Consider the following 24160-nt stretch of genomic DNA (forward strand, 5'->3'; position numbering starts at 1 on the left):
CCCTGATGCTGGGAAGGATTGAAGACAAAAGGGGAAGGGGACGGCAGAGGATGAGATGGCTAGATAGCATCACCGATGCAATGAATATGGACTTGAGCACGCTCCGGGAGAGAGCGGAGGACAGGAGGGCCTGGCGTGCTATGGTGCATGGGGTCACGAAGAGTCGGACACGACTGAACAACATATAGACTCTCCTCTAAACTAGGACACGTCAAGTGGAGGAAACGTAGAGCATTGAAAAGAACAAAGCACTGCCAAAGGGACTAAGGGCATGTCTGTTTTGTACCACTTTAACTATCATGGCTTCACCCCCAAGAATGCTGGGAACTGTCGTTTGGTGAGGGCGCCGAAAAGACTCTGTTAATGGTCCCTCCCCCTCCTCACAGAACTACAGCTCCCGGGATGCCCTAGGAGAGGGGGAACCATATGCCCACTGGAGACCGCAGTCGGGATACCCCCTCGCCATCAGAGGTAACGGACACAGCTATAGCAGACCGGAGAAAGGTCGCCCCTACTCCCCAAAAAGGGGGAGCCCGTGCGGAGGCTCACCTCTCAGCCCGGCGCGGGCGAGCCGCAGCGCAGCCCCCAACATCTCGCGCACTCAGGATCCCACTCCGGAGCCGCGGGACTCACAAGGGCATCGACCGGACGCCTAAGGCGCATGCGCGCCATTGAGTCCTCTCCTATTGGCCCGTCGCGACCAGCTCCACCACGCTTCCATCGCTGACAGCCATTCGCGCGCGGCCAGGGGGGAGCGGGCAAAATGACCCGGAAATGAGGCGGGCGGGCGCGCACGGTTTGGGTGATCGGCCGGGGCACCATCCGGGAGCGCACGGACCGGACTCGGAAAGTGCGGCCCTCCCCGGGATCCCCCTGAACTGTTCTCCGCGTGAAGTTCCGAGCCGACGGAATGAAGGGAGGAGGAGCCTCCGCCAGTAAGCCGCCGCTGCCTGTCGAGGCCGGGGCGTTTGTTGCTCTGGGCTCGTTCCTGCCCGTTGCGGGGGCGGGAAGATTCGTTGGCTGCCCGCCCGCCAGTGGGAGGGGCAGTTCGGACTGGCTGACGCCAGGAGGGGGCTCGGCCGCTCCGGAGTTGCCTTCGAGAGAGGCGCGTTTCGGGGCAGGATCACCATCAGCAGCCGGTCCTAGGCGGCGCCTGAGCTCCCTCGCTCGAGCCCGTTGATCTCCCGGCGCCTGACTCGGTGCAGGATCGTTCTGGACCAGGAGCCAGGTTCTCTGCCCGGATGCCTGAGGGCTGCGGATGGCCTCCGCTGCGCGGTGAAGGGAAGAGAAGCCTGAAACGAATGCCCGGAGCCGCCTGTTTCGACCTCCCACCCCGGCCCATTATTGCAACTCTGTACATGCTTCCCTGCAGCGGTGCTCGTGCAGGCGCCCATGACAGCCCCCATAGCCACGCTCCCAAGGAGGGCCCCAAAAGGACTGCAGGCAGCTGTGTTGATCCATAGCAGCAAACCAGTTCTAACAGTTCTCTTCACCAGGAGTGGGCCTTTAGTAAAGCTAATGGGTCTTAATTGCCAATTGAAGACCAAGCCACCCCCAAACACATTGCGTTACAGCAGGGAACAGTATATTGTCGCTGGGACAACTCATTCTCCACTAGCTACTGTGAGGATTGCAGCTAAGCTCAGAGGAGTGTGGTGGCGGCGGCAGATGCTAATAAGAAAGTGCCAGTGCTACATACCTGTGAAATCTCACTCCATTACACCACTGCTTACCTGGGGATGAGTCCTACTGAGCTCATTCGGACTTATCTCTGAGTACCGATGGATAGGATTGTTCTGAGTGTTTGATCTGCCCATGTTTCTGTGATTGGCTTCTTTCACAGACATTCATCATCTCTAGGGGGTGTTTCATGCGTTATAAGAGATGAATGTGCAATCACAACCTCTCTGGCATGGGTATACAAGTTTATATATCTTTCAAAATACATGTTTTTCATTCCTGGCACATTACAGTTGTAGTGTGCTCACTGCATATTTAGGCAGAATACAAAACTTCAGTTTTGGTGCTCAGGTGACCATTTAAGTTGGTGATGTAAGCATATCTATGTCTATATTAGACTGTGGCTGTGGAGTAAAACAACTCTTGGTCATGCTGTTGCCATACTGAATATCTTGACACAAAACTTATTCATTGACTACTTACTAGGAATCTGTTAAATGAGTGTGTATGTGTATATTTAAAAACAGAAACTTCCCGAGGTTCCTGCAAACCACACTTCAAGGCATACAGAGCCCTTGTTAATATTCCTTTTCAGGCTAGCTGAATTCCATTGATTCCTGCTGGGATGTATTTTTAATATGCTCCTCACCAGTGCTAACTCCAGGCTTTTGAGGCCCCTTGGGCAAGACACCCTCACCGAGTCTACCCCCTCACTGCCATTGTTACCAACTGCTATTGCTCCTCATCCTCTTTCTGATCATCGCTACCATGTGCTTGCTTGACAGGCAGAGTGCAAGTGGGCATCTAAGTAGTGGCATATACTGCTCCTCCTTCTTGCCACCGGAGTGAGAGGCAGGTGAATAAGCAAGTTGCAATGGTGAAGAGGAACAACTCCAGGAGCTTCTTGTCAGTGGGCTCCTGCTGGTGTGAGGTGTCTGACCATGCCTACCCTTAATGCCAGCTCCTTGCATTTTGCCCACCATTTGAGAATTGGTCTCACTTTTGATGTCTTACAAACCTAGTGCACTATGTCACATAGAGCAAAGGAACTGAAACTGTCATGGTGGTGCGGGATACAAGAAACTGGCAAGAGTCCAGTAGCACACACCAGGAAGTACACAATAATTTGACTGCTGTTTCTACATTATCAGACATAGGTGTCTTCCTGACCTGTAGCATGCTTTTTTATATTTAACTATATAAGCCTACAGCTTGATTGTTTTAGATAAGATACAATATCGCACAAATCCGTAGTAAAGCATCTCCAATGTCTTGTTGCATTTCAGATTGCTGGAGGTCAAATCTAGGCAACAACATGGACTCACTGGAGGAGACTGGAGGTTCTTCAACGGAGGAAACCGGAAATTCCTCAACTGAGAACTACTTTGTGAATTACACTTTCACTGACCGTTCTCATTCAGGCCGTGTGGCCCAAGGAATTATGAAATTGTGCCTAGAGGATGAACTCTTTGCTGATGTCACCATCTCTGTAGAAGGCAAAGAGTTCCAACTGCACCGGCTAGTCCTCTCAGCTCAGAGCTGCTTCTTTCGTTCCATGTTCACTTCCAACCTGAAGGAGGCGCATAACCGGGTGATTGAGTTACAAGATGTTAGTGAGAGTGTCTTTCAGCTCCTGGTGGACTATATTTATCATGGAACTGTAAAGTTGAGGGCAGAAGACTTGCAGGAGACCTATGAGGTAGCAGATATGTACCAACTAACTGCCCTCTTTGAGGAGTGCTCCCGTTTCCTAGCTCGAACCGTGCAAGTGAGAAACTGTTTGCAGATTATGTGGTTGGCTGATCAGCACAGTGATGTGGAACTTTACACAGCTGCCAAGCACTGTGCGAAGTCATACTTATCACAACTTCAGGAAACAGAGGAGTTTCTGCACCTTCCTCTCCGTCTCCTGACAGATATTGTCTCAGGTAGGTAGAATGGTTACTGTGAACAGCTTCTCAACTCCAGGTCTTTTGGGATAATATGGGTAATCTAGGCCCATCTCATTCTGGGTTCAGGCCCAGTTTTGGGACAGAGGCAGTTTTGGTTGGCTGGTATACAGCCCACACTAGGAACTAAGCAGGAGGATTGCATCCCTGTTGGTTCTGCTGGACTTCTCAGCAGCTTTTGATACCATCAACAATGGTACTCTTCTGGACCACAGGGATGGGACTTGGAGGCACTGTTTTACCATGGTTTTGGTCTTTCCAGACTGGGAAATTCCAGAAGGTAGTACTGGGGGGCTGTCCGCCATATACATTCATTTATTTATTTATTTATTTATTTATTTATTTATTTAAAACATTTATTTATCCATGATATTTAACATCTACTGGAAGGGGTGGTATGAAAATTGGGAGTTGGGTGCCATCAGTATGCAGATGACACTCAATTCTATTTCTCCTTTCTATCACATTCCAGGGAAGCTGTAGAAGTTCTGAACAGGTGTATGAGGTCAGTAATGGGATGGATGAGAGCTAATACATTGAAACTTCATCCAGACAAGACAGAGGCGCTTCTTGTCAATCGAACAGCCATTCTAGAAATAGCGGTTCAGCCTGGGTGGGATGGGCTAGCACTTCCCCTTGAAAACACAGGTTCATAATCTGGGCTCCTCTTGAACCTGGCTTTGACCCTCAGTGATCAAGCGATAACTATGATGAGGTGTGGTGCACCAGCAACACCCATTTCTAGAGAACATAAATTTGCCCATGGTGAGACATGGCCTAGTGACATCACAACTGTCCTACCACAATGCACTCTCCATGGGGCTGTCTTTAAGAAGTGTCTGGAAACGTCAGCGTATTCAAAATGCAGTGCCCATGTTGGCAACTGGAGCCAGCTGCAAGACATCCCTCTGCTGAAATAACTGCACTAGTTTCCTGGGCCCAATTCAAAGTCCTGGTTATGACCTTTATGACTGTATGCAGTTTAGGACCCTATATGAGCTTGCCCATGTATTAAGCTAACCCACAGAGGCCTCTTGTCAGTTCCAAAACCTCGTTTGGTTTGAATTGGGGAGAGCTTTCTCTGCTGCTGTGCACACATTTTGGAACTCCCTGCCTAGGGAGGTTCTCTTTGGTTTCCAGCATTAAGGAAGGCTTTTGGCCTTTAGAGGCTGAACTGTAGTGCTTCACCATGCCCTAATTGGTATGTAATCCTTCTATCTGATAATTTTTTTACTGCTGCTTTTAATTGTTTTTATTTGCTGGCTTGTTATTTGTTGGATTTTATTGTAACTAATAATCTGTTACTAGTAGCCACCTTGAACTGCATGAAGGTGGGGGAAGCTGGGAGTTGTAGGACTTTTTTCTATCATGTATAGGATTCCACCCTAAATTACTGTATGCTTAAAACATAAGACTAGGATGGGAATCTGAGAGACCTATGGGATTAAAAAAATAGAAAATTTCAAAAACATTAAAAATTAAAAGAAAAATATGGCTAGACATTCTCAAATAGTAACACTTATTTTTTAACAATCTGGCTGCTTTAGAATCAGTATGGAAATATCCAGTGTGAGATTTTTAATTAGAGGTAAAGCAAGACACCCGAGATAACACATTCCACAAACTTTAGTAATTGCAGCCATGAGTAAAGTGTCTGCCTGCTCAAAAGCATTCATGGTTCTATGGAAAACTGGCTTCACCCTCAAGCACAGTGCCAATAGACTTAGCTGGCAGAATGGTAGTCCCCAGATATCCTGTTGCACCAGCTAACGCTATTGGTGTTGTGCTAGAGGTTCCTTCTGCTAGCGCAACTTAAGTAATGTTAGCGCTACTGTCCAATTGGATATTGCCTGTAGGATTTTAATAGGCAAAATTGGGATTTTGGATGCTTGGGGCTTATACTTAAGAACTTGCACTTACTCTAGCAGACTGCAAAACTCAGTTGGTGAGCTCAGACTGCAAAACTCAGTTGGCCTTGTGTACCTCAAAATATGAGGTAGCTGTGATCCTTTGGTTCATTATGCACTTCTGAGGCAGCAATCAGTGCTGAATAAGGTGCTTTAGTCCATTTAAAATGAAAGCCACTATTCATCAGGAAAGAGGGAAGTAATTGATCAATTGTAGTTAGTTTCAACTGAAATCAGTTGGTGAGTTATTCTCCCATATGGTGAAAATAAATTATCTTCACAATTAAGTTCCACCTTTTCTTTTTTTAAAAAAAAAAACATGCAGCTAATTTTGCATTGTTCCTCAAATGGTGATCTATAGTTCTGAACTCTGGGCAATCTTAACTTTTTAAAATACTTTATTACTCACCTGAGTTGGGGGGAAAAACGTAAAAGAAATGAAAAATTAAAGTAGCATGCTCTTTGAAGACAGGTGCTTCAAGGGAATATTGCTTGTTGACAACTGTGCTAATCTGCCTGGGAGCTTAGCTGCGCTGTACACACTGAGTTTTGTCCCATTGTGTCTGTCTGGCAGCAGCAAGGAAACTGCTGATGGAACAAATTCCCCTTTTCCCCTGAACACCCCCCACCCCCGCATTCCAGATCTACTCCAGAGGGTTGGGGCACCATCTGGAGCAACTTTGAGGGTATGGAGAGGAGGAAGGGACAGTCCACTTCTGCAACATTGGATGTTGCCCACTGACTTCTGCTGGTTCAGGCTTTGGTGCCCAGTCAGCCAGTGCAGAGCCATGATCACCAATGTCCAAACAAAACAGTGGCTGTAATGAGCAGTTACTAGGCCAAGAAGGTTAGATTGCCATGGCTTGTCATGTCAGACATGTTTAAACCTCCAAAAACTCTTGTGGTAGTGAGATTGTACAGCCTCTGAGACTGATATCCACCAGCTCTTATCAATCCCTCTATTCTCAAAATCAGGATTAAGACCAGGCAACCCTACTGCAAGGTACTTCTTTCTGCTATAGGAAACATTAAGACCCTCAGGCTCTGATCTGTTGTCCTCTCCCCCCTCTTGTCCATCCTGCTGGGCTTGCACCAGGAAGGCTTTGGATTCCTTGGAGGCTCCAGCATTGAGAGCTGCCCACAGCAACAAGTAGGTTTGTTTTGCTAGTGTAGGGGGAATGTTGCTTTGTTGCACCCGTCTAGGGAGCAAAACAGTTAAGGTAGCTGTAGTACAAATTGTATAAAGAAGGGAGCCTTCTCATCTTTCAGCTCAGCTTTGGCTGAAACTGCCTTCCTACTTTGCCAGAAGGAGAAGTTAGTGGAACATGACATTGGCTGAGTGATGCCCAGTAAAAGCCATTGCTGAATCAAAGACAAATGTGTTCAGGGGTGCAGAATGAGCTGCAAGGGAAGTGGTAGTAATGGGGGAAGAGAAGAGGTAAGAGGCAGCTGCAAGTGGAGGTTGTGAAGAGCCTAGATGAGCAAAGCAGAGATTGGGCAACCACCCCCTGAATAACTACTTCCTAGACTGAAATAGAGACAGATGGTGGAGTTTCAGATCAAGCCATCTCAGTACAGCTCTAGAATATGTACTTTAGATAGTTTAATTATCATCAGCCACAAGGGTAATTATGAGTTACATGATTTGTAATGTGTTATTTGTTTTCTTACATGGTGTATCAAGAACTGTGTTGAGGCAGATTTTGAAATAATGAAACGCTGTGTTTGAAATAGGCAAATGATGCCTTCAGAATCTTTCTTTAAGCTACAATTAATGTCAGCACTCCAATTTTGGGGAACACCTGGGAAAAATAAGCAAGCTTTATGGCAAGCATTAACACTGAACAACTTAAGATTTCTCTATTGCCTGGCCTATTGACCCACTTTTAGAATTGAAATCCCTATTAACTTATGCTGGAAAAAGGATCATAAGCACTGATGGGATCAACCAAACAAGCTTTCCCATGGAGCAAGTGACGTCCCGAGAACTAGAAAGCTGAGTACTTGGGCTGCATCAGGCAGTGGATTTCTCCTGGACTGCACTTGCATAATAGTAAAAAGTACAATTTTTACGTATTTTTAAATTATTTCTAATATCCCATTAGCGTGAAACCTTTGATTCGTTTTTTTGTACCTTTTTTGTTGTCACCAAAAATATTGGTGGGTGGGTTTTCTAGAATATCAGAATTAATGTTACAGCAGCACTTCTCCAAACATTGTCCTTAGTGAGTTACCGTATGACAAGAAAAGTATAAAACCTTCTCCAAGATTATCCAAGGCAAAATGAAAGCTTTTGGTTTGCTTTAACTGCAAGGAGAGAGAGAAGGTAGTCTGGTCCTGTGGATAGAGTTGGGGTCACATTCCCAGATAAACCATGAATTTATTGAGTGCTCTTGGGTAAGTCACATTCTTACAGTTTCTGTGCTTGTCTGTGGAATAGGAACAATAATGTGAAAGGATTGTTTAACCACGTAAACCTGATGGGTTGAAAAAAAAGGATTACTTGCTTTACCTATGCCATGAAAGTTGGATACTTCACTATTTTTTATCTCTGCAACCATATAGATGGGGTTCCATGTTCCCAGAACCCAACAGCTGCCATAGAAACCTGGATTAGCTTCAATAAAGAAGAGCGTGCAGGTTTCTCAGAGATACTGCAATCAAGTTTAAAGGTACATCAAGCATTTTAGCTTAGAAAAAAGGCAAGTAAGGGGAGACTTGATAGAAGTGTGTACAATTATGCATGATGTGGGCAAGTGGGTAATACTAGAACCCAGGGTCATCCAATTAAGCAGAGTGATGGGAGATTCAGGACAGATAAAAGGAAGTACTTAAACTATGGAATTCTATACAACATTGTATTTATTTATTTATTTATTTAAAATATTTCTAGGCTGCCTTTAAGGGCAGGAGCCCTCCCAAGATATAGGGATGGCCACCAATTTGGACAGCTTTAAAGGGATTAGAGAGATTCATGGAGGATACAGCTACTAGTCCTGATGGCTGTATAATACCTCCAGTATCAGAGACAGTATACCTCCATATAGCAGTTGCTGGGGCACATGAGCAAGAGGGCACTGGAGTATTCATGTCCTGCGTGCAGGTTTCCCATGGACATTTGGTTCGCCACTGTGGGGACATAATGCTGGACTAGATAGGCCTTTAGTCTGATCCAGCACAGCTCTTTTTACTTTCTTGGTCCACTCAATGCTTCCCCACTTAGCTGTAATCTGTTAGAATTGTTGCCATAGTTGAAAACACGGGGGGCCCTTTATGCTAATGTGCCCTGATCAGTGGCAATTAGTTTGAGGTAAGAATAATCAATAAAAATCCCAATTTAAACTTTCTAGTTTGGTATTTCCGCACCTATTTAAGTGTTTGAGTACAGTTTGGCATCTCACCTAGTGCTTGGTCTGAAATAAAAGTGTCATCATAGACTTCAGTCCCAGCATATGGACTGCAAATGGTCTAATATCTTGTGATAAACCAAGGGATGTGATATAATTTAATAGAAAGCAGGTTCTTACCTGAGTTGTAAAATCCCAAACCTAATGTACTTTTGGTCTTTTTTTTTTTCTTTTTTTTTTGCACTTTAGATTAGCATGCCTCCTCTTGACTGAATTGCTGCAAAAAGACTATGCAAGGCTAATGAGAGTTCCTTTTATCCCATAGGAAATTGGAGAGAACGTTCATATCTATCTGATTGGAAAGGAGTCATCTCGTACACATTCTCTCGCGGTCTCACTGCACTGTGCTGATGATGACTCCATCAGCATTAGCGGTCAGAACAGCTTGTGCCACCAAATCACTGCAGCCTGCAAGCATGGCGGTGACCTCTATGTTGTTGGAGGATCCATTCCACGGCGCATGTGGAAATGCAACAACACCACAATAGACTGGGAATGGTGTGCCCCCCTGCCCCGTGACAGGCTCCAGCACACTCTAGTTTCTGTGCCCAGCAAGGATGCAATCTATTCACTGGGTGGCAAGACACTGCAGGACATCCTCTCGAATGCCATCATATACTACAGAGTGAGAGACAATGTTTGGACAGAAACTAGCCAGTTGGAAGTAGCTGTATCTGGGGCTGCAGGTGTAAATCTCAATGGTGTCATTTATTTGTTGGGTGGGGAGGAGAATGACCTGGACTTCTTTACCAAGCCTTCCCGGCTTATCCAGTGCTATGACACCAACACAGAGAAGTGCCAAGTGAAGCCTTACGTGTTACCCTTTGCAGGGTGCATGCATGCTGCTGTGCACAAGGACCTGGTGTTCATAGTAGCAGAGGGGGATTCGCTGTTGTGCTATAACCCTCTACTGGATAGTTTCACCCGGCTGTGCTTGCCAGATGCCTGGAGTTCAGTACCATCCCTTTGGAAAATTGCTAGCTGTAATGGTAACATCTTCATATTCCGGGATCGCTACAAAAAGGGAGATGCCAACACCTTCAAACTCAATCCAGCCACTTCTGTGGTAACCGTTACCAGTGGCCTCAAAGTGCTACTTACAAATTTGCAGTTTGTGTTGGCCTAAGGGAAAAAGAGTTCAGGGCCAGGACACTGGAGACATTCCATTAAACAAATCAGAGATGCATAGACCCCATTGTCCCAGCTCCTTGAGACAGATCGCAGGACTTTTAGAGAGTCATCCCCGCCTGCCCCACTCCTGCTCAGAAACAGCAGCATCGTAGGTGCACCCCTGTTCTCACTAGCACTTAATTCGTGGTCTGGGTCATCTGGATTACTATTACCACTGTGGTCCCCTGCTGATCAGCTTCTTGTGTCCCAAAGCTCCACAGCTAAGTGGTTTCTTAGGTCTAAACCCTTTACCACCAGCAAGAACCCTATACAAAGTAGCTGAACTCTTTTACAATCTTCAAGAGCTCCCATGTTGCAGGTTGTGCACAACTGCAGCAATCCTTCAAGGTATAAAACACCCTTCTGAGCTGCAACAACCACACAAGTGATAACTTGAGAAGGTTCCCTCCCTTATTATAGCTGCAGAAGACAACTCTTTAGCTAGAGATACTGAGAGTAACAAACAATGCCATTTTCTTGATTGTACTAGGAATAGAGACCGCTATTCCCCACTGTATTGTCACCTGGCAGGAAAAGCAAAGCTCCCCTTGCTGCCATTGTGCCAACGCTAGGTCCCCTTTCCTGATACTTAAGTGTCAAACCTACCTGTTGATACTGTAAGCTCCTTGGGCTGCAAATCTCAATAAAGGCCTCTACTGGAACAACACTGTGGTTTCAGAATTGCTTGTATTTGAGAAAGAAGTGCTGACAAGAGTGGTCCCCATGCAACTGCTCTGAAACAAGCAAGAGGCAATAACAGCAGACAGGGCACAGTGGAGGCAAAATACTCACCTATTGGGTAAGTTGTTAGACCTCTTATTGTAATGCCGCAGGAGGCTTATTAATTGGTAGCAGAGACTACTGTGGTCCATTCCTAAACCACCACATTAGGAACCAGGTGTTTTTAGAGGGGTGTCCCGAACATACTGTGGTGCCTTGTGCTCCCCTTGCTGGGTCTCTGGTGGCTTGTGCTCTCCCTCTGGCAGCTCTTGCTGTGACTGTACAAGAGTTCCAACACTTACACGCTTATGAAAGTCCTCTAGCAACTGAACTTGTTTACTGCGGATGATGATATGAGGACGGATCTTAGCAATGGCTTCTATTGCTTCTTGAGGGGTCCACTGGTGGAGCTACAAAGGCAGAAAACTCAAATGAAAAATTTACCTGCTATATTGGGAACTAACAAGCTTACACAATACAGTGGGAAAACAGCTACTGGGAAAAGGAGTCCCCCATTTAAGCAAATCTGAATTGTGTGTCTGCTGATATCTGCCTTGATCTGATTCCAGCCCAGTACTCAACAGTTGTACTTAATCATTTCTTTTTTGCTCCTGCAGTGGGAAGGATGGCTTTTGTATTGCTTTCCATTCAGTCATCAAAGCAGAATTGATTTTGCTTGGACTATATGCTCCAGCAATGCCCAGACATCACTAAATGATGAATGGATACAAGCCTAGACCAAGTTCTTGTTTTCAAAACTAGATCTACAACTGATGAAAAAATAATGTACTACTAGTCCATATTTTAGGGGTAACTATGTTTTTTCTTCTGACTTTGCAAACAGCAAGGGGCTTGCAAGTGCAAGCATTTTTCATTCACAATTGCTTGCCACCTTTAATAAAGAAGAGGAAATGGATCCCCAATCCATTCCAGTGTCAAAGAATCTGACAGTCACTGTCATTTTCTGTCCTAATGAGTACTAAATAAAGTGCCATAGCCTCTAATTTAAGGCCAGTAAAATAGAATATTGTTCCTTTATATCAGGGGAGGGCAACTTGTAGGCCAAAACATTTGGAAGGCTACAACTCCCATGATCACTCACCACAGGCTGTACTGACTAGAGCTGATGGGAGTACTAGGCCAAAACATCTGGAGGGTCATGCCTGCTTTATACCCATGTTGGGAACAGAGTAGCTGTCTCAGAAGATTTTGACATCTTATTCTCCTTGAACAAAAGCCATTTATGTACTAATGATCATCTGCGGTGCCATTTCGTCTATAGGAATCCTTCTTACCTGAATTAAGTAAGCAGCAACCATGGTGGCACTGCGAAAGCGGCCAGCTTTGCAGTGCACATAAACACTGTTCCCACGTTCGCGATGTTTCAGCACAAACTCTACCCCTTTGTGTAGGTTTTCCAATGAGGGGACTCCAGTCAGGTCCACAGTGCTAAGGCGCAGCTGTTCTACTCCCATTGCTTCCCACTCCTGCAGTTAACCAAGAAAACAGAATCAGCCATTAGGAAGTGGAGGATGACTACAACACAGCCATCATTTATTGAGCAGATAAAACTATCAGGCAAGATGCTGCTGCATCTAAACTAATATATGAAAGCTGAATGGATGACTAAGGACTGCAAAAAAAAAGAGCTAAGAGGAAATAAGGCTGGAACATTAGGTGGCAGTGTGATGACAGTAACTATAAGGGTAATAGGATGTCACAATTAAGGCTGCAATCTTACGCACATTTACCTGGGAGCAATCCCCGATAACTTCTGTGTAAACAAGCATAGATCAGGCTGCATAGCATGCAGTTCTGATTCAAGTATATGATAGGCTCTCTTGTATTCCTTCCTCTCAAAAGAGATTGTGTTTTATACTTATATATTCCCTCCAGCTCCTGAGGTGGTTGTCAGTTGCATCCCTCTTCTCCAGTGTACGCTGAAGTTGGTGGGGACTCACCTGTGGAGAGCAACACAGGAAGCGAGTCTCATACTCTTCATTCATGGTGAGCACGCCTCGAACATTCTCCTCCTCTACCAGCTGCAGGAAGAACAGTTAAATCACTGCATGGCCCAATTTCCTTTATTTTTAATATCGAGCGCATCCTCCCCCAATGGCTGACAGCAGCGTTTTCACTCCATACTGGCCACATCTCTTCAAACTAGGTTTGCAGAGAGGTGGCATGGAGAATGTGATGGCAGGCCACCCATCCCATTATTAGTATGCACATTTTTGTATGAAAATTAATATTAAACATGTTCAGCATGAATTTAATAGGATTTCTAAATTCATTAAAGTTGTAACTTCTTAAATGCCAGGCATTGAATGTCTCAATATACAGCTCCAGGTTACAAAATAAACTGTACCATTAGTGACACTGGAGTAATTTATTTTCACAGTGGTACAGCTGGGCAGTACAGTTTGCCTGTAGATAGGCAGCCCTCAGTGGTTGAGCTCAAAAGGGCTTCGTCTTGGAATCTTCTTCATGCTCGCTGCACAGCCTTTCATGTGAAACAACAAAAATTAGGGTGCCCTTTACTGTGTGCAATCACTGCCTCAAGCATGGCATTCTATAATGGGTCCAGACATCTTCCTGCTCCGTTTGTAACCTTCCCGAGTTTGCCCACTTGGCTGCTTCTGTATTTTTTATTACTACAAAATATATGGAATAGCTGCATAATGCCTTTTGACTGGTATTGCTAGGACCTGCCCACCTGGAAGCACCCCAAAATAGTCCCAAGTGGATTTATGGATCAGACTAGGATCAGATAGGACCTGATCAGATCAGGCTTCTGAACTGTACATTCTTGGCAGGTTTCATCCTCTGAATGCTTCCAGATGGAGGGCTCCTAGCACTACCAATAAAAAGACACTTCTTCAGATTTTTTTATGGTAAGAAGGAAGATGGAAGAAGTGGTGGGAAAACACAAAGGAGTTATAAATGGAAAACGACGACAGTAAGTAAAACTGCATGTTTAAAGCAGGGTGCTTGCACAATAAAAACTTTGGAAGTGCTCTCGATCTCGTATTGGTAAGTACAATTTGCAAACCCGCCCCACTTTCCAACCCTATGCTCACTAAGAATTGCTCCATCTCCACAAGATTACCAGATAATCGCCAACATTTTTGCTAGCCCTGCACCTTTCGAGGGCAGCCTGACGGGCAGAAATCAAACTGGCGAAGCGTTGTCCATCGCTTTCACAGTCCCCATAAAAGCTCCGCCAACTGCACAGTGCAATCCTGTACACCTCTGCTCAGAAGTATGCCCTATCGAGTTCAATGGGCCTTGCTCCAGGGGCTTTGTTACAAAGCGTATGCAGGATTGCAGCTTGCGCTTCCGAAGGGCAGGCTGCCGTCCGAACGCGCAAGGGAAGGAGGCAACACTTGCACTCCGCGGTAGTCCTTCCGAGCCAATTTACCCCGGATCAGTCCGGGGCCCCGCAAGGCACGCGTCACAAGAGGAGGGAAGCCTCCTCCTCTACTACGGAGCGGCTGAAAGGCACGAGCGGGGTGAGTAATCCGCGCAGCTGTCTTCCACGAGACGGCCGTTGAGCCCGGCGGCCCGCCGCCCCGTTACCTGGCGGCATCGTCCCCGCAGCGGCAGCGCCCCCAGGAGCACGGCGTGGTCGATGCGGCTGAACCACGGTCGTTGCGAGCCGGGCAGCCGCTCCCTCACCAGCGTGTACAGAAGGGTCGGGTAGTAAAAGAGCCGCGCCGCCCCGGGGCCCAGTGCGGTGAGGAGGACCATCGCCAGGTCGGACGCGGCCTCACGGCATCGTCGCGGCGGGCGCGAAGGGCCGTTGGGGCAGCTCATTCCAGCCAAGAGGGAGGAGGCGCCGGCATCTTGGCTGTGCCGACCACCTCAGTTGTTTTGAGAAGATGGAACTGGAATGGCTGCGCCGGCCGGGAGGGGGGAGATGAGGGGGAGTGATGAGCGCGCTCATTTGTAAACGGAGGGGGGCAGTTCTTTCTCCCACGCGCGCGCCTTCCTCTGCTTTTGCGCCTCTCTCCAGCCCTGTGATGGTCTCTCCCGGAAGTGCCGCCATCTTGCGAAACCGGCCTGAGGCGGAGGGAGCCAAACGGGGCGCGGGCGTATCCCCCGGGGCAGGCGAGGGCGGCGGCCGCCAGGAGGAGCCCGGGAAGGGCAGGGAGGGGACAGCGCGCAGACAACGGTGAGTGCGCTCCGTCCACTTTGGGGGCACCTTACGTGACTGAATTTTCCCCGTCTATTAAGACTCTTCTGCCTCTTTAACTGGGCCTCGCGGGGACCTGAACTGCTTTCCTTTCCCTTTCCCGGTGAAGGCGAAGCTACACTGTCCGTCCCTTTCCACTTCACCCAGGTTTGATACTGACGGGCTGCGCGGGCTGCTTTCCGGTGGGAGCGGAGCGGAGCGTCTAATGCCCAACCGGTGACTGTCCCAAACCCGGGGGGGGGGGCGAGTGCCGGAGGCTCTCGTTTGCTTCAGCGGGGGCCAGTGATTGTCAAGCTATTCTCATTCTCTATCGCAGTTTTCCTGGAAGAGTTCGTAGGCCAGACGGTTCATGTTGGGGAACGGGGGCGGGAGCTTGCCGCGGGGGGAGAGAGACAAGATTGCCCTCAGGGCTTCGGGGCAACGCAGGTTCGCGTCGCCGCCGCCATCCTAGGGCGCGGGGGCGGGGCTCGTCTCCTGGAGGCCGCTTAATGGCTTGACGCGAAACATTTGTGTCTCCTCCGTTAGAGAGCTCTGCTCCACTCCCATCCCCACCCCGGTAAATTAACCCTGGGCCGTGTCTTGCTGTAAAGTGATCCCGATTTAGTGAGGGAATGCTGGATATGTTCCTGGCGATTTAATGGACCTGGAGTGGGAGAAAGAGGAGGAGGTCGGAATCTTTAGAAGATTGACCACGTGATACAGTTTAAATGACGATCCCCTGACTTGTGAAACGTCTGGTTGGTTTATAATGAAGCCTTTAGCTCTCTCCTGGCAACTTGGCTAGGTCAAGCTCGTGTATTACAAGTAATAAGACGTTGTGTTTCGGGCGGCAGTTCGACAGTAGAGGAAAAATACTGCATAGTAAACTTAGAGGTGTGACAGATGAAGGAAAAGATGGTGAAGTATAAATGGAGGGAAAGGGCACAAGAGAAACTTTACAAATAAATACAAAATAGGGTCATATCAAAATATAGGCTGTGAATAATAACTTTCTTTTGATTAGTTCAATACCATGCAGTGTTAACTTTGTGGTTTCTTGTATGGAAAATGCTGCACAATTTCTCTAAATTTATAACCTTACCTTTAGGGTAGTGCTGTCTAAGAAAATACTTCATGTCTCTGCCCTTTCTTTTTATTGCATACTGATCCACTGTTGCAAGAACATGCTAGAACAGTTTCCATTGATGGTGAATGGGAGGTGTTGCTGGCAGACCATTTTCTGCATGGTTTTATGTAATCTAAAATGTACTACTTTCACTTTGTTAGAGCTTAGATATGTTGGAAGCTCTTTCAAACATTTCTGTTCACTGCGTCACATATTAAAATCACATGCTTAAAATCACAGTTCTTAATGTATTATCTCCTTGTCCTGCTCTGAGCATGATAGAGAAACTGAATATTGGGAACTGGTTGCCAAGGTGGGTGAGGAGAGAGAGCACTTAAATCTTTTGTACATCTTAAACCTCCTGTGTTGCATCTTGTCACCTCTATATTCCCATGATAGCTGCTGCTGGCTGTCAAACAGAGCAGTCTGTTTCCTTTAAGGTGGCACCATCTTTTACTTAGGGCAAGGGGGAGAGTTCTGGTCATATGGGGGAGGGAGAACAGGGGGAGGTATGGAAGTCCTTGACAGACTGGATTAAGGAGGGAAAGGGCTGGAGTGAGGGACAAGAGGGCAAAGGCTGAAGGGCTTCCTTCACCCCAGCCCCACCTTCCCTGTGATGTAGGGAAAATTGGATGTTTGGGTGAAAGTTGGAAGGGTAGAGAAGAGGGGGTGCAAGCTGGGAGAGGAAGCCAAAAGGAGGAAAACCTGGTTCCATTAAAGCTCCAATCCCACCCCCAGTTGTGTCTGAGCACAACTTTATTTTCTTCCATATAAATAAGTAGTGCTGACATTTGCTGCTGAAGAAAAAGGTAAAAAAAAAAAATCACTTGATACATTGCTGCAAGGTTGTGGGGACTGGCCTCCACTGATATGGATACAATGGGGAGGGAATGCAGTTCTTTAATGCTGACCCTCCCTCTTCTCCAAAAGACATTTTGTTAGTTAATTACCGTAATACTTTTCAGATGGCTTTGCCTACTTTCCCTGTAGGCCACAAATGGATTTTTATGAACTCTGTAAACATCCACTTCATCACCAAATATGCATTTGTTTGCATTTAGCAACAATATTTATGTAGGTTGTTGCTATAAAACTGTTGCTGCCTTTTTCAGTTTGATTTCAGGGGTTGGTGGGGAGCTGCAAGGGTCACACGTCACCCTCAGGCTGCATGGTACCCACCTCTGACCTAGAGGTATTCAGTTGGTATTGGATGGGGTTGTACTTCCCCTTAAGAACCAAGTTCATAGCTTGGGGCCCCTTTTGGATTCATTACTGACAGTGGAAACACAGGTGGCAGCAGTAGCCAGGAGTGTCTTTTATCTACTTCAGTTGATGGGTCAGCTGCAACCCTATATAGGGCAAAGGGGCCTGACCTCACTTATGCATGCCCTGGTTATATCCAGACTGGACTACTGTAACATGCTGTATGTGGGGCTGCTTTTGAAAATGACTCGAAAACTTCAGCTGGTAGAAAATGTGACGGCTTGAGTCCTCATTGGGGCTAGATGGTCAGATCATATTACATCAGTCCTGTACCAGCTGCAGCGGTTGTGTTTCTGGGCCTGATTCAAAGTGTTGGTTTTGACCTTTAATACCCAAACAGCTTGGGTCCAGGTTAGTTAAAGGGCTACCTACACCTGTATGTATCTGCTCCTCTTTTATGGTTATCTTCTCGGGCCCTGCTTGCTGGACCACCACCAAGATCAGTAAGGTTGGTAGCCTTTTCATTGGTGGCACATGGAATTCCCTCCGGAGTGGGATACATCTGACCACATCTACTGCTGTTTTTAAGAGGGTTTGAAAAACTCATTTGTTCTCCTTGGCTTTTAATTGTAAAAATTAATTGGGTTTTTTTGTGTGTTATTCACTGCTGATTGATCTTGAAATTGGGTTTTATTGAAACTGGTTTTATTTTAAATTGTTTATATTTAAATTATTTTATTAATATGGTTGTTTTTGTGCTTTAAGCTGCCTTGGGAAGACCAGGTCTTGAAAGGTAGTTAAGAAATTGATAAATAATATAAAAATGCAATGTAAGTGTAAAAATGCAAACTCTGATACATATTTTTAATGCAGCTAGCATTAACCTTATCCTATTAGCATGTAAGCAGTGGTCATTTTCAATGTGTCATATCTAATCAGTCCTTGTTGCCATTCCCAGTATGTATATGAAAGTGTAAAGTGCTTCTGAAGGGATACACTATATTTCTTTCTCTGTTCCAAGGGCGCAGGGCAAATTGCAATATATTGCAATATAATTTCTGTCTTTTCAACAACCCTTTGGAACATAATCTGAGAAAGGGTGATTTGTCCAGGGCCACCTAGTTAGCTTTAGTAAATATTTAAGGAAATATTTGGACTTCGGTGTTTAGTACCCACCCTCTAAACGCCAGATGATCTAATTTATGTCCAAACCAATAATATTTAAAATGTCTGTCCTCCCTTTCCATAAAAAGTCAAAGGTACTAAGATCAATAGAAACAAGCAAATCAAAGAAAAACAGCAGATAAAATCAAGAACCAAGTTTAAAAACAAAGAAATCATATCATGAAGAGTCAATCAAACATACCAATAAAAATTATCTACAGAGCAGCTTCAACACTAAAATGCCCGGAGAGTCAGACAACATACCAGGGAAAGGTAAAAACATATCCTATGTGCTAGATGCCGCACTGGCAGAAGGTTATCAAAGAGTGTGTGAGGCGTCCCTAGGTAGTGAGCTCCAGAGACTAAGCCAAACAACCGCGTACATTGGTGTGACATCCAAGGGAGCCTCTGTTAATGATCTTAATAATCATGAAGGCTGGTATGTGAGAAGGCAGTCCTTTGGGTATTCTAGTCTCAATCCGTACAGGGCTTTAGCGGTCATAACCAGCACCTTGAATTGGGACCAGAAACAAATCAGAAGCAGTGAAGCGACTGGGGAAGGCAATGGCAAACCACCCCGCTCTAGTCTGCCATGAAAACGCCAACGAAAGTGGCGTCCCTCTAGGAGTCAGTAATGACCCAGTGCTTGCACAGGAGGAACCTTTCCTTTCCAACATACTTCAAGTACCCTGGCTCCATTCAACAACTTGGCCCCTGTATTCTGGACTAGTTGAAGTTTCTGGACATTCTTCAATGGTGCCTTCAACGGTGCCATTCTTCAACGGTGCCACAGCACACAGAGTATGCTGTGGCAGTCCAAACATGATGTAACTTAGACATGTTACCATGACCAGGTTTGCATTTCTCAAGAATGGGTGCAGCTGGCACACCAACCTAACCTGGCCAAAGGCACTCCTGGCCATGGCCATCATCTGAGTATCTAGGCCCAAAGCCAGATTGAAGAACACCCCTGGACTGCGAACCTGAGTTTTTAAGGGGAGTGCTACCCTATCCAACGTAAGCTGAATCCCTATTTCTAGATCATCTGTTCTATTGTCCAGGGTTAACCTTCAGTTGTCTGGATTAATCTTCGCTTTGTTTGCCTCCATTCTAGTCCACAAGTGCTGGTTCACACATTTACTTACCTGTACTAACATTGGGGGTAGTGGATCACAGTAAGATGGCTTTGTAAAGTACTGATCACTGTTTCTGATAAGGCTGGCATTCCACTCCTAAAGACACTAGTGGGTAGCTATGAGTAAGTTTAAATTATATTGTCTGTTAATAGTAGGGATGGAGGAGGAAGTAGTTCAGTTCTCTTTTCAACATGAACATACCTAATTCACATTTCCCAAATCAACTGGGGGGAAAAATCAAATTTTGCAGTGCAATTTTTCAGTAAAAAATCTGCATGCAAAAATGTGTATATTAGTGAAAATATCCAAATTTTTGTGCAGACTTTTATTTTAAAAATCATAAACTGATATGGTAACAAGCTGAGATGAACATAAGACTGGATAAATAAGAAACTGAATACAACCCTATGTGATCAAGTTCAGCTAAAACTTCTTTCTAAAATTTAAAAGTAAAGGCTTTTATTGCAGCTTTAGGAAGTATAATCCTTCCAAAAAGCATACAGTAGCTTTTTGTACAGTAGACAGTTCAGTTTCTCAAACAGTATTGGATACTTTCTGAATGAACAAAAGAACAGACATGCCTATTCACCGATGCTTCTGATCTGTCTTTCAGGATCACCAGGTCTGATTGCTTATCTTTAGCCTTGGAGAACACTTTGGTTTGCAATCCAAAATGAGCAGTGGAATCGTTGTATTATATTGGTTTCACTCCTCCTGGTTTAAGAAACTATGCACCAGGAGGTACAGTTGGTTCACAGCTAAAAACTTCCCAATCCATTGTCTTCTGTAGTGCATTGCACAGTTAGAAAACAGATGAGATGGTAGTGTTCTCACAGCTCTGCATTTCTAGAGGTCTGAAAGACCATTGCTGTTCATTTTTCTTTTCATATAGTGCCAAATGTATTGATGCTAGTACTTACTCCATAGGAATGACAGTGGTTCATTTGTCTATTTCTCCATCACCCAGGGAGTGGAGCAAGGAGGAAAGGGTTAAGTCCCACTTCCGTAGAAGGCGGGGCCAATCACATCAAAATTGTGTCCCACAGGAAAGGAAGGAAACCCCTCTCATTTTGGCTCTTCCTCCTACAGAAGAGCAGAGTTAATAGTTGGCTCCCAGTTTCTTTGGGACAGGTCTTTTTTCTCTTTCTGTAACCTTTCTGTCCATTCTTAGACAGCAACATTAGGTTTTTCTTACATTCTACGTTGGGCTCCAATTGCCAGGGTGAACGAGGGACTCTTTCAACCCAACCCCCACCGTTTCCCCTCATTCTCTCTCTCTTTCATCTCAAGCCACTACCTCATTAAAAATGTGTGGAGAGAGAGGGGTTGTTTTCAGGACTGTTGTTGCCCATGGGAGCTCACCCCAACCTGTTGGTTGCGGGCTTAGGGAGCGCTTCATGACCACAGTCATACCAGGTCTCTCATGTTTTTCCCTCATCAATGGGGAGGCTGTCGCCTAATGCCTCTAGTTCTATCAGTGTGCACAGGGATCTGGTCAGGCAAGGCTTCCTGTGCTACCACTACAGATGCATCATCTCTATGGAGTTAATGACAGCCGCCCTGATATCCCACCTTCGGATGTGGCAAGTAAAGTTACGCTGCAGGCAGGGGGAATGTGCCTCAATGAGGAGGAGAAAGATCTCCTGCATGCAAGAAATCTCTACATTGGCAGCGGCAGCAGCAACCATGTCTGGGGCTCAGTAAAGCCTGATAGAGGGCGCTGTTCTGTTGTCCTCAGGCCCAAGGGAGTAGGAGAGGCTGTTTCAGGCTTACCAGCAACAGGCAGACTTGTCTGGACTCAAATGGCCATTCTGTGCTTAAACAAGCAGGTGGTCCGTGAAGCAGTTGCTGTACTAGCCAAACAGTTAGCAAAGGAGTCAACAAAAGTGAGATACATGCCACACTTCATTATCTAGCGATTCTTCATCCTCATCCACCTCCCCTGCTGCTTCTACTTTGCTCCCTAGTTACAAAAAGGGAGGGAAGGTTGTAAAAAAAAAAAAAGAGAGAGCAAGCACTGCCACCAGCAGCCGTCACAGCACTCTTCAGCACATAAGTTAGTCCTCTCTCTCTGTTCTAGCTCTCTACCACTAGTTCACTACCAAAGGAGCCCAGGAGCAATGAGCTGATAGACAACATTGGGAGAGCTTGTCTTCTTCTGACAGAGGGGATCCTTTGGGGTCTATCACTGATATTGAGCAAGAGTCCAAAGTAGGCTCAGAGCAAGAAGAACAGGAGTTCTCCAAAGGAGGCACCCCTGACTTTGTTCCCTTCCAGCGCAGACTGTTCAGCCTAGAGCTTTTTTTTTCTGGTTATTCTGGCCAAAGCCATAAAAACTTTAAAATTAGAGGTTCCACCCCACAACTCCATCTGAAACTGATGGTGTTGATGAGCTGCTAGGAGTAGCTGAGGTTTTTCCCCAGGATGCACCTTCAGCCCCAGTTGTGCCTTTTCCTCATTTGTTTAATACCATTATACAAGAAGAGGAAAGATCGGGGGGGGGGGGCAAGGCAAGACATAATTTCCATTAAAAATTCTGTAACCTGCCCACTCAGACTGTGGAGTCTCTACAGGTTGATCTTATGATGGCATTGTCCTCCAAGGCATCTGTGTAGTAGTATAGTGCTCTGGGTGGCACTGAGGTTTCGCTCCTGCACTTTTATTGGAGCCAGCTCCCAGCCGGGTTGCGGTCTGCTGCTGCTGCTGCTGTGGGCCAGATGCGGCAGGAGGAGGAGGGAGCAGAGGAAGGGAGTGCGGGCGACTGGTGGCTGCCTCTTGCCTACCACGCAGAGCCAGCCAGACAAAGGGAGCGAGAGAAGGAGCTTGAGGGAGCTCTGCAGCCTCCTCTCAGCACCCCCTATTCTACTCCTCAGCTCTCGGCTTCTCCGCCTTCCACCCCCTGAGCAGCCATCACGCCTCACAACTTGACCATCCCCAGCCAGCCCCTCAGCTTCCTGACCCTTTTCCCACCCTGCTGCCTGTCCCTGCTCTGTGCCTGCTCACCCAGCACTGACCTCATCATCCTGCAGCACCAGCCACCTGTTCAGGGCTGCTGTTGCTGCTGGCCAAGGCAGGAGCGGGGGGGGCGGCACTGCCGCTGCCATTGTCTGTTGCTCATGCTTATGTATGGGGCTTGCTGTGCATGGGACAGATATTCTAGTGGGCTTGATGTACAGACGTTAGCAGGGGATCATGTTTTAGCACCATGCAGTGAAAAGTTTTCACCTGCTGTTTGTTTGCACATCAAGTTTGTCCTTCAAGGTACAGGAGGGGGCCTGGGGTTGGAACCAACCCCTCTGGTTGACAGTAGGATCCTAGGTTTGTTTACTCAGAAGCAAGTCTCAATGTGTTCAGTGGAGTTTATGTTGGAGGGACTAGGGCCATAAGTCACTTAACCTGAACTTGAAGGGTTAATATGAGCAAGATGGGAGGGGATCTCTGAGAGGTCCCTCTGCCTTTTCCTTGTCTCCTCCCTCCACTTTCCTGTCTTCCTCCTCCTGCAAATGATGCTGACCTCAGCCAGTTTATCTTGAAATGTAAGTTTGTTATATCTCCAATAAAAGTTTGTTCCTAACCCACCACTAGAGTGTGTTTTGTCTACATCCAAGGCTACTGACAGGCTGATTTGGACTTTAGTTTACTCCCCCAGTGAGTGTAGTTCTGCTTGTAGCCTTGTAGGGCACTCCTACTTGTCTATTCAGAAGTAAGTACCATTATGTTCAATGGGATTTACTCCCAAATAAGTGTGTATAGGATTGCAGCCTTGAAGGAGTTGTGGGTCACCACAGACTAGGTTCCATTTATTTTAATGGGGATTGCGTCACACCTGGCTGCAATGGCTCTTCATAATAATTAATAATAAAAATGCTATTATTATTACTACTACTACATGTTTCTTGAATTAAAAAGGACTAACCTTTTTGTCTACAAAGCTGGACAGCCATCTGTCAGGGATGCTTTGACTTGGATTCCTGCATTGAGCAGGGGGTTGGACTCGATGGTCTTGTAGGCCCCTTCCAACCCTACTATTCCAAGATTAACCAAATAATATTTTCTAGCAAGTTGCTGGATATGACTTTGTGTGTGTGTGCGCGTCTTCTTTTCAAATGGACCTTTTAATAATTCTGAATTAGGGTGACCAGATACTCCAAACAAAGTGACTGAAAGCTCATTTGTGTTGGATAATCTTACAAGGTTGTATAATTTTAGAAGGGGGGTGGCTGTGAGGCGGTGTGACTATCATGAAGGGACCCCGCACTTCTGAATTTGCCACCACACTACTGCTTCTTTGACCAGCAAGGGCAGGGAATCCCTGTCCAATTCAAGTGATCACAAGGTGGACACAGCCTTGAAATGACTCCATGAGGCAACAGCGCTGGCTATCTATGCCGCCACTGCAAACTCTAGAATTGCAAGAGCATCTGTTATGTGGTCATGGTCCTTAATTCCTGAGGTGCCATCCCAGTCAAAGACCTTCGAGAAGGACTCAATGAACTGGCTAGGGCAGCTGAGTTCTTGGCAGAT

General features: G+C 46.2%; 4 protein-coding genes across 19 annotated transcripts in view; 2 read left to right on the plus strand and 2 right to left on the minus strand.

The window, feature by feature from the left end:
- Nucleotides 1-654, minus strand: part of NDUFS3 (NADH:ubiquinone oxidoreductase core subunit S3) — a 19672-nt gene extending 19018 nt beyond the window's left edge. Inside the window, exon 1 of the mRNA XM_084849320.1 lies at nt 550-654. Coding sequence (XP_084705446.1) covers nt 550-592 — 43 coding nt within the window. The 5' untranslated portion in view covers nt 593-654. The remainder of the gene's footprint in view (nt 1-549) is intronic.
- Nucleotides 425-10773, plus strand: KBTBD4 (kelch repeat and BTB domain containing 4). 4 transcript variants are annotated; one of them, XM_084849150.1, is made up of 4 exons: nt 425-471; nt 2967-3608; nt 8102-8208; nt 9209-10773. In XM_084849150.1, exons 2-4 carry the CDS (start codon nt 2996-2998, stop codon nt 10067-10069), a joined length of 1581 nt encoding a protein of 526 aa, XP_084705276.1. In that variant the 5' UTR covers nt 425-471; nt 2967-2995; the 3' UTR covers nt 10070-10773. The 4 variants fall into 4 exon arrangements, with proteins under 4 accessions (XP_084705276.1, XP_084705265.1, XP_084705256.1 ...); XM_084849139.1 differs by lacking the exon at nt 425-471 and adding an exon at nt 790-1916; XM_084849130.1 differs by lacking the exon at nt 425-471 and adding an exon at nt 790-935.
- PTPMT1 (protein tyrosine phosphatase mitochondrial 1) lies at nt 9079-14727 on the minus strand. Its single transcript, XM_084849334.1, has 4 exons — nt 14413-14727; nt 12795-12875; nt 12129-12320; nt 9079-11243 (listed from the first exon to the last, which is right to left on the minus strand). Exons 1-4 carry the CDS (start codon nt 14647-14649, stop codon nt 11001-11003), a joined length of 753 nt encoding a protein of 250 aa, XP_084705460.1. The 5' UTR covers nt 14650-14727; the 3' UTR covers nt 9079-11000.
- Nucleotides 14326-24160, plus strand: part of CELF1 (CUGBP Elav-like family member 1) — a 58677-nt gene continuing 48842 nt past the window's right edge. For 10 of the 13 annotated variants that reach the window (XM_084849188.1, XM_084849182.1, XM_084849232.1 and 7 more), the window contains exon 1: nt 14898-15007. The gene's annotated coding sequence lies outside the window, so the exon portion shown is untranslated. The other 3 variants (XM_084849269.1, XM_084849276.1, XM_084849260.1) reach the window with 3 other exon arrangements.

This window comes from Heloderma suspectum, chromosome 1 (genome assembly GCF_057233095.1).
Source record: "Heloderma suspectum isolate Gila_16-S chromosome 1, 16-S_ref, whole genome shotgun sequence".
NCBI classification, from domain to species: domain Eukaryota; kingdom Metazoa; phylum Chordata; class Lepidosauria; order Squamata; family Helodermatidae; genus Heloderma; species Heloderma suspectum.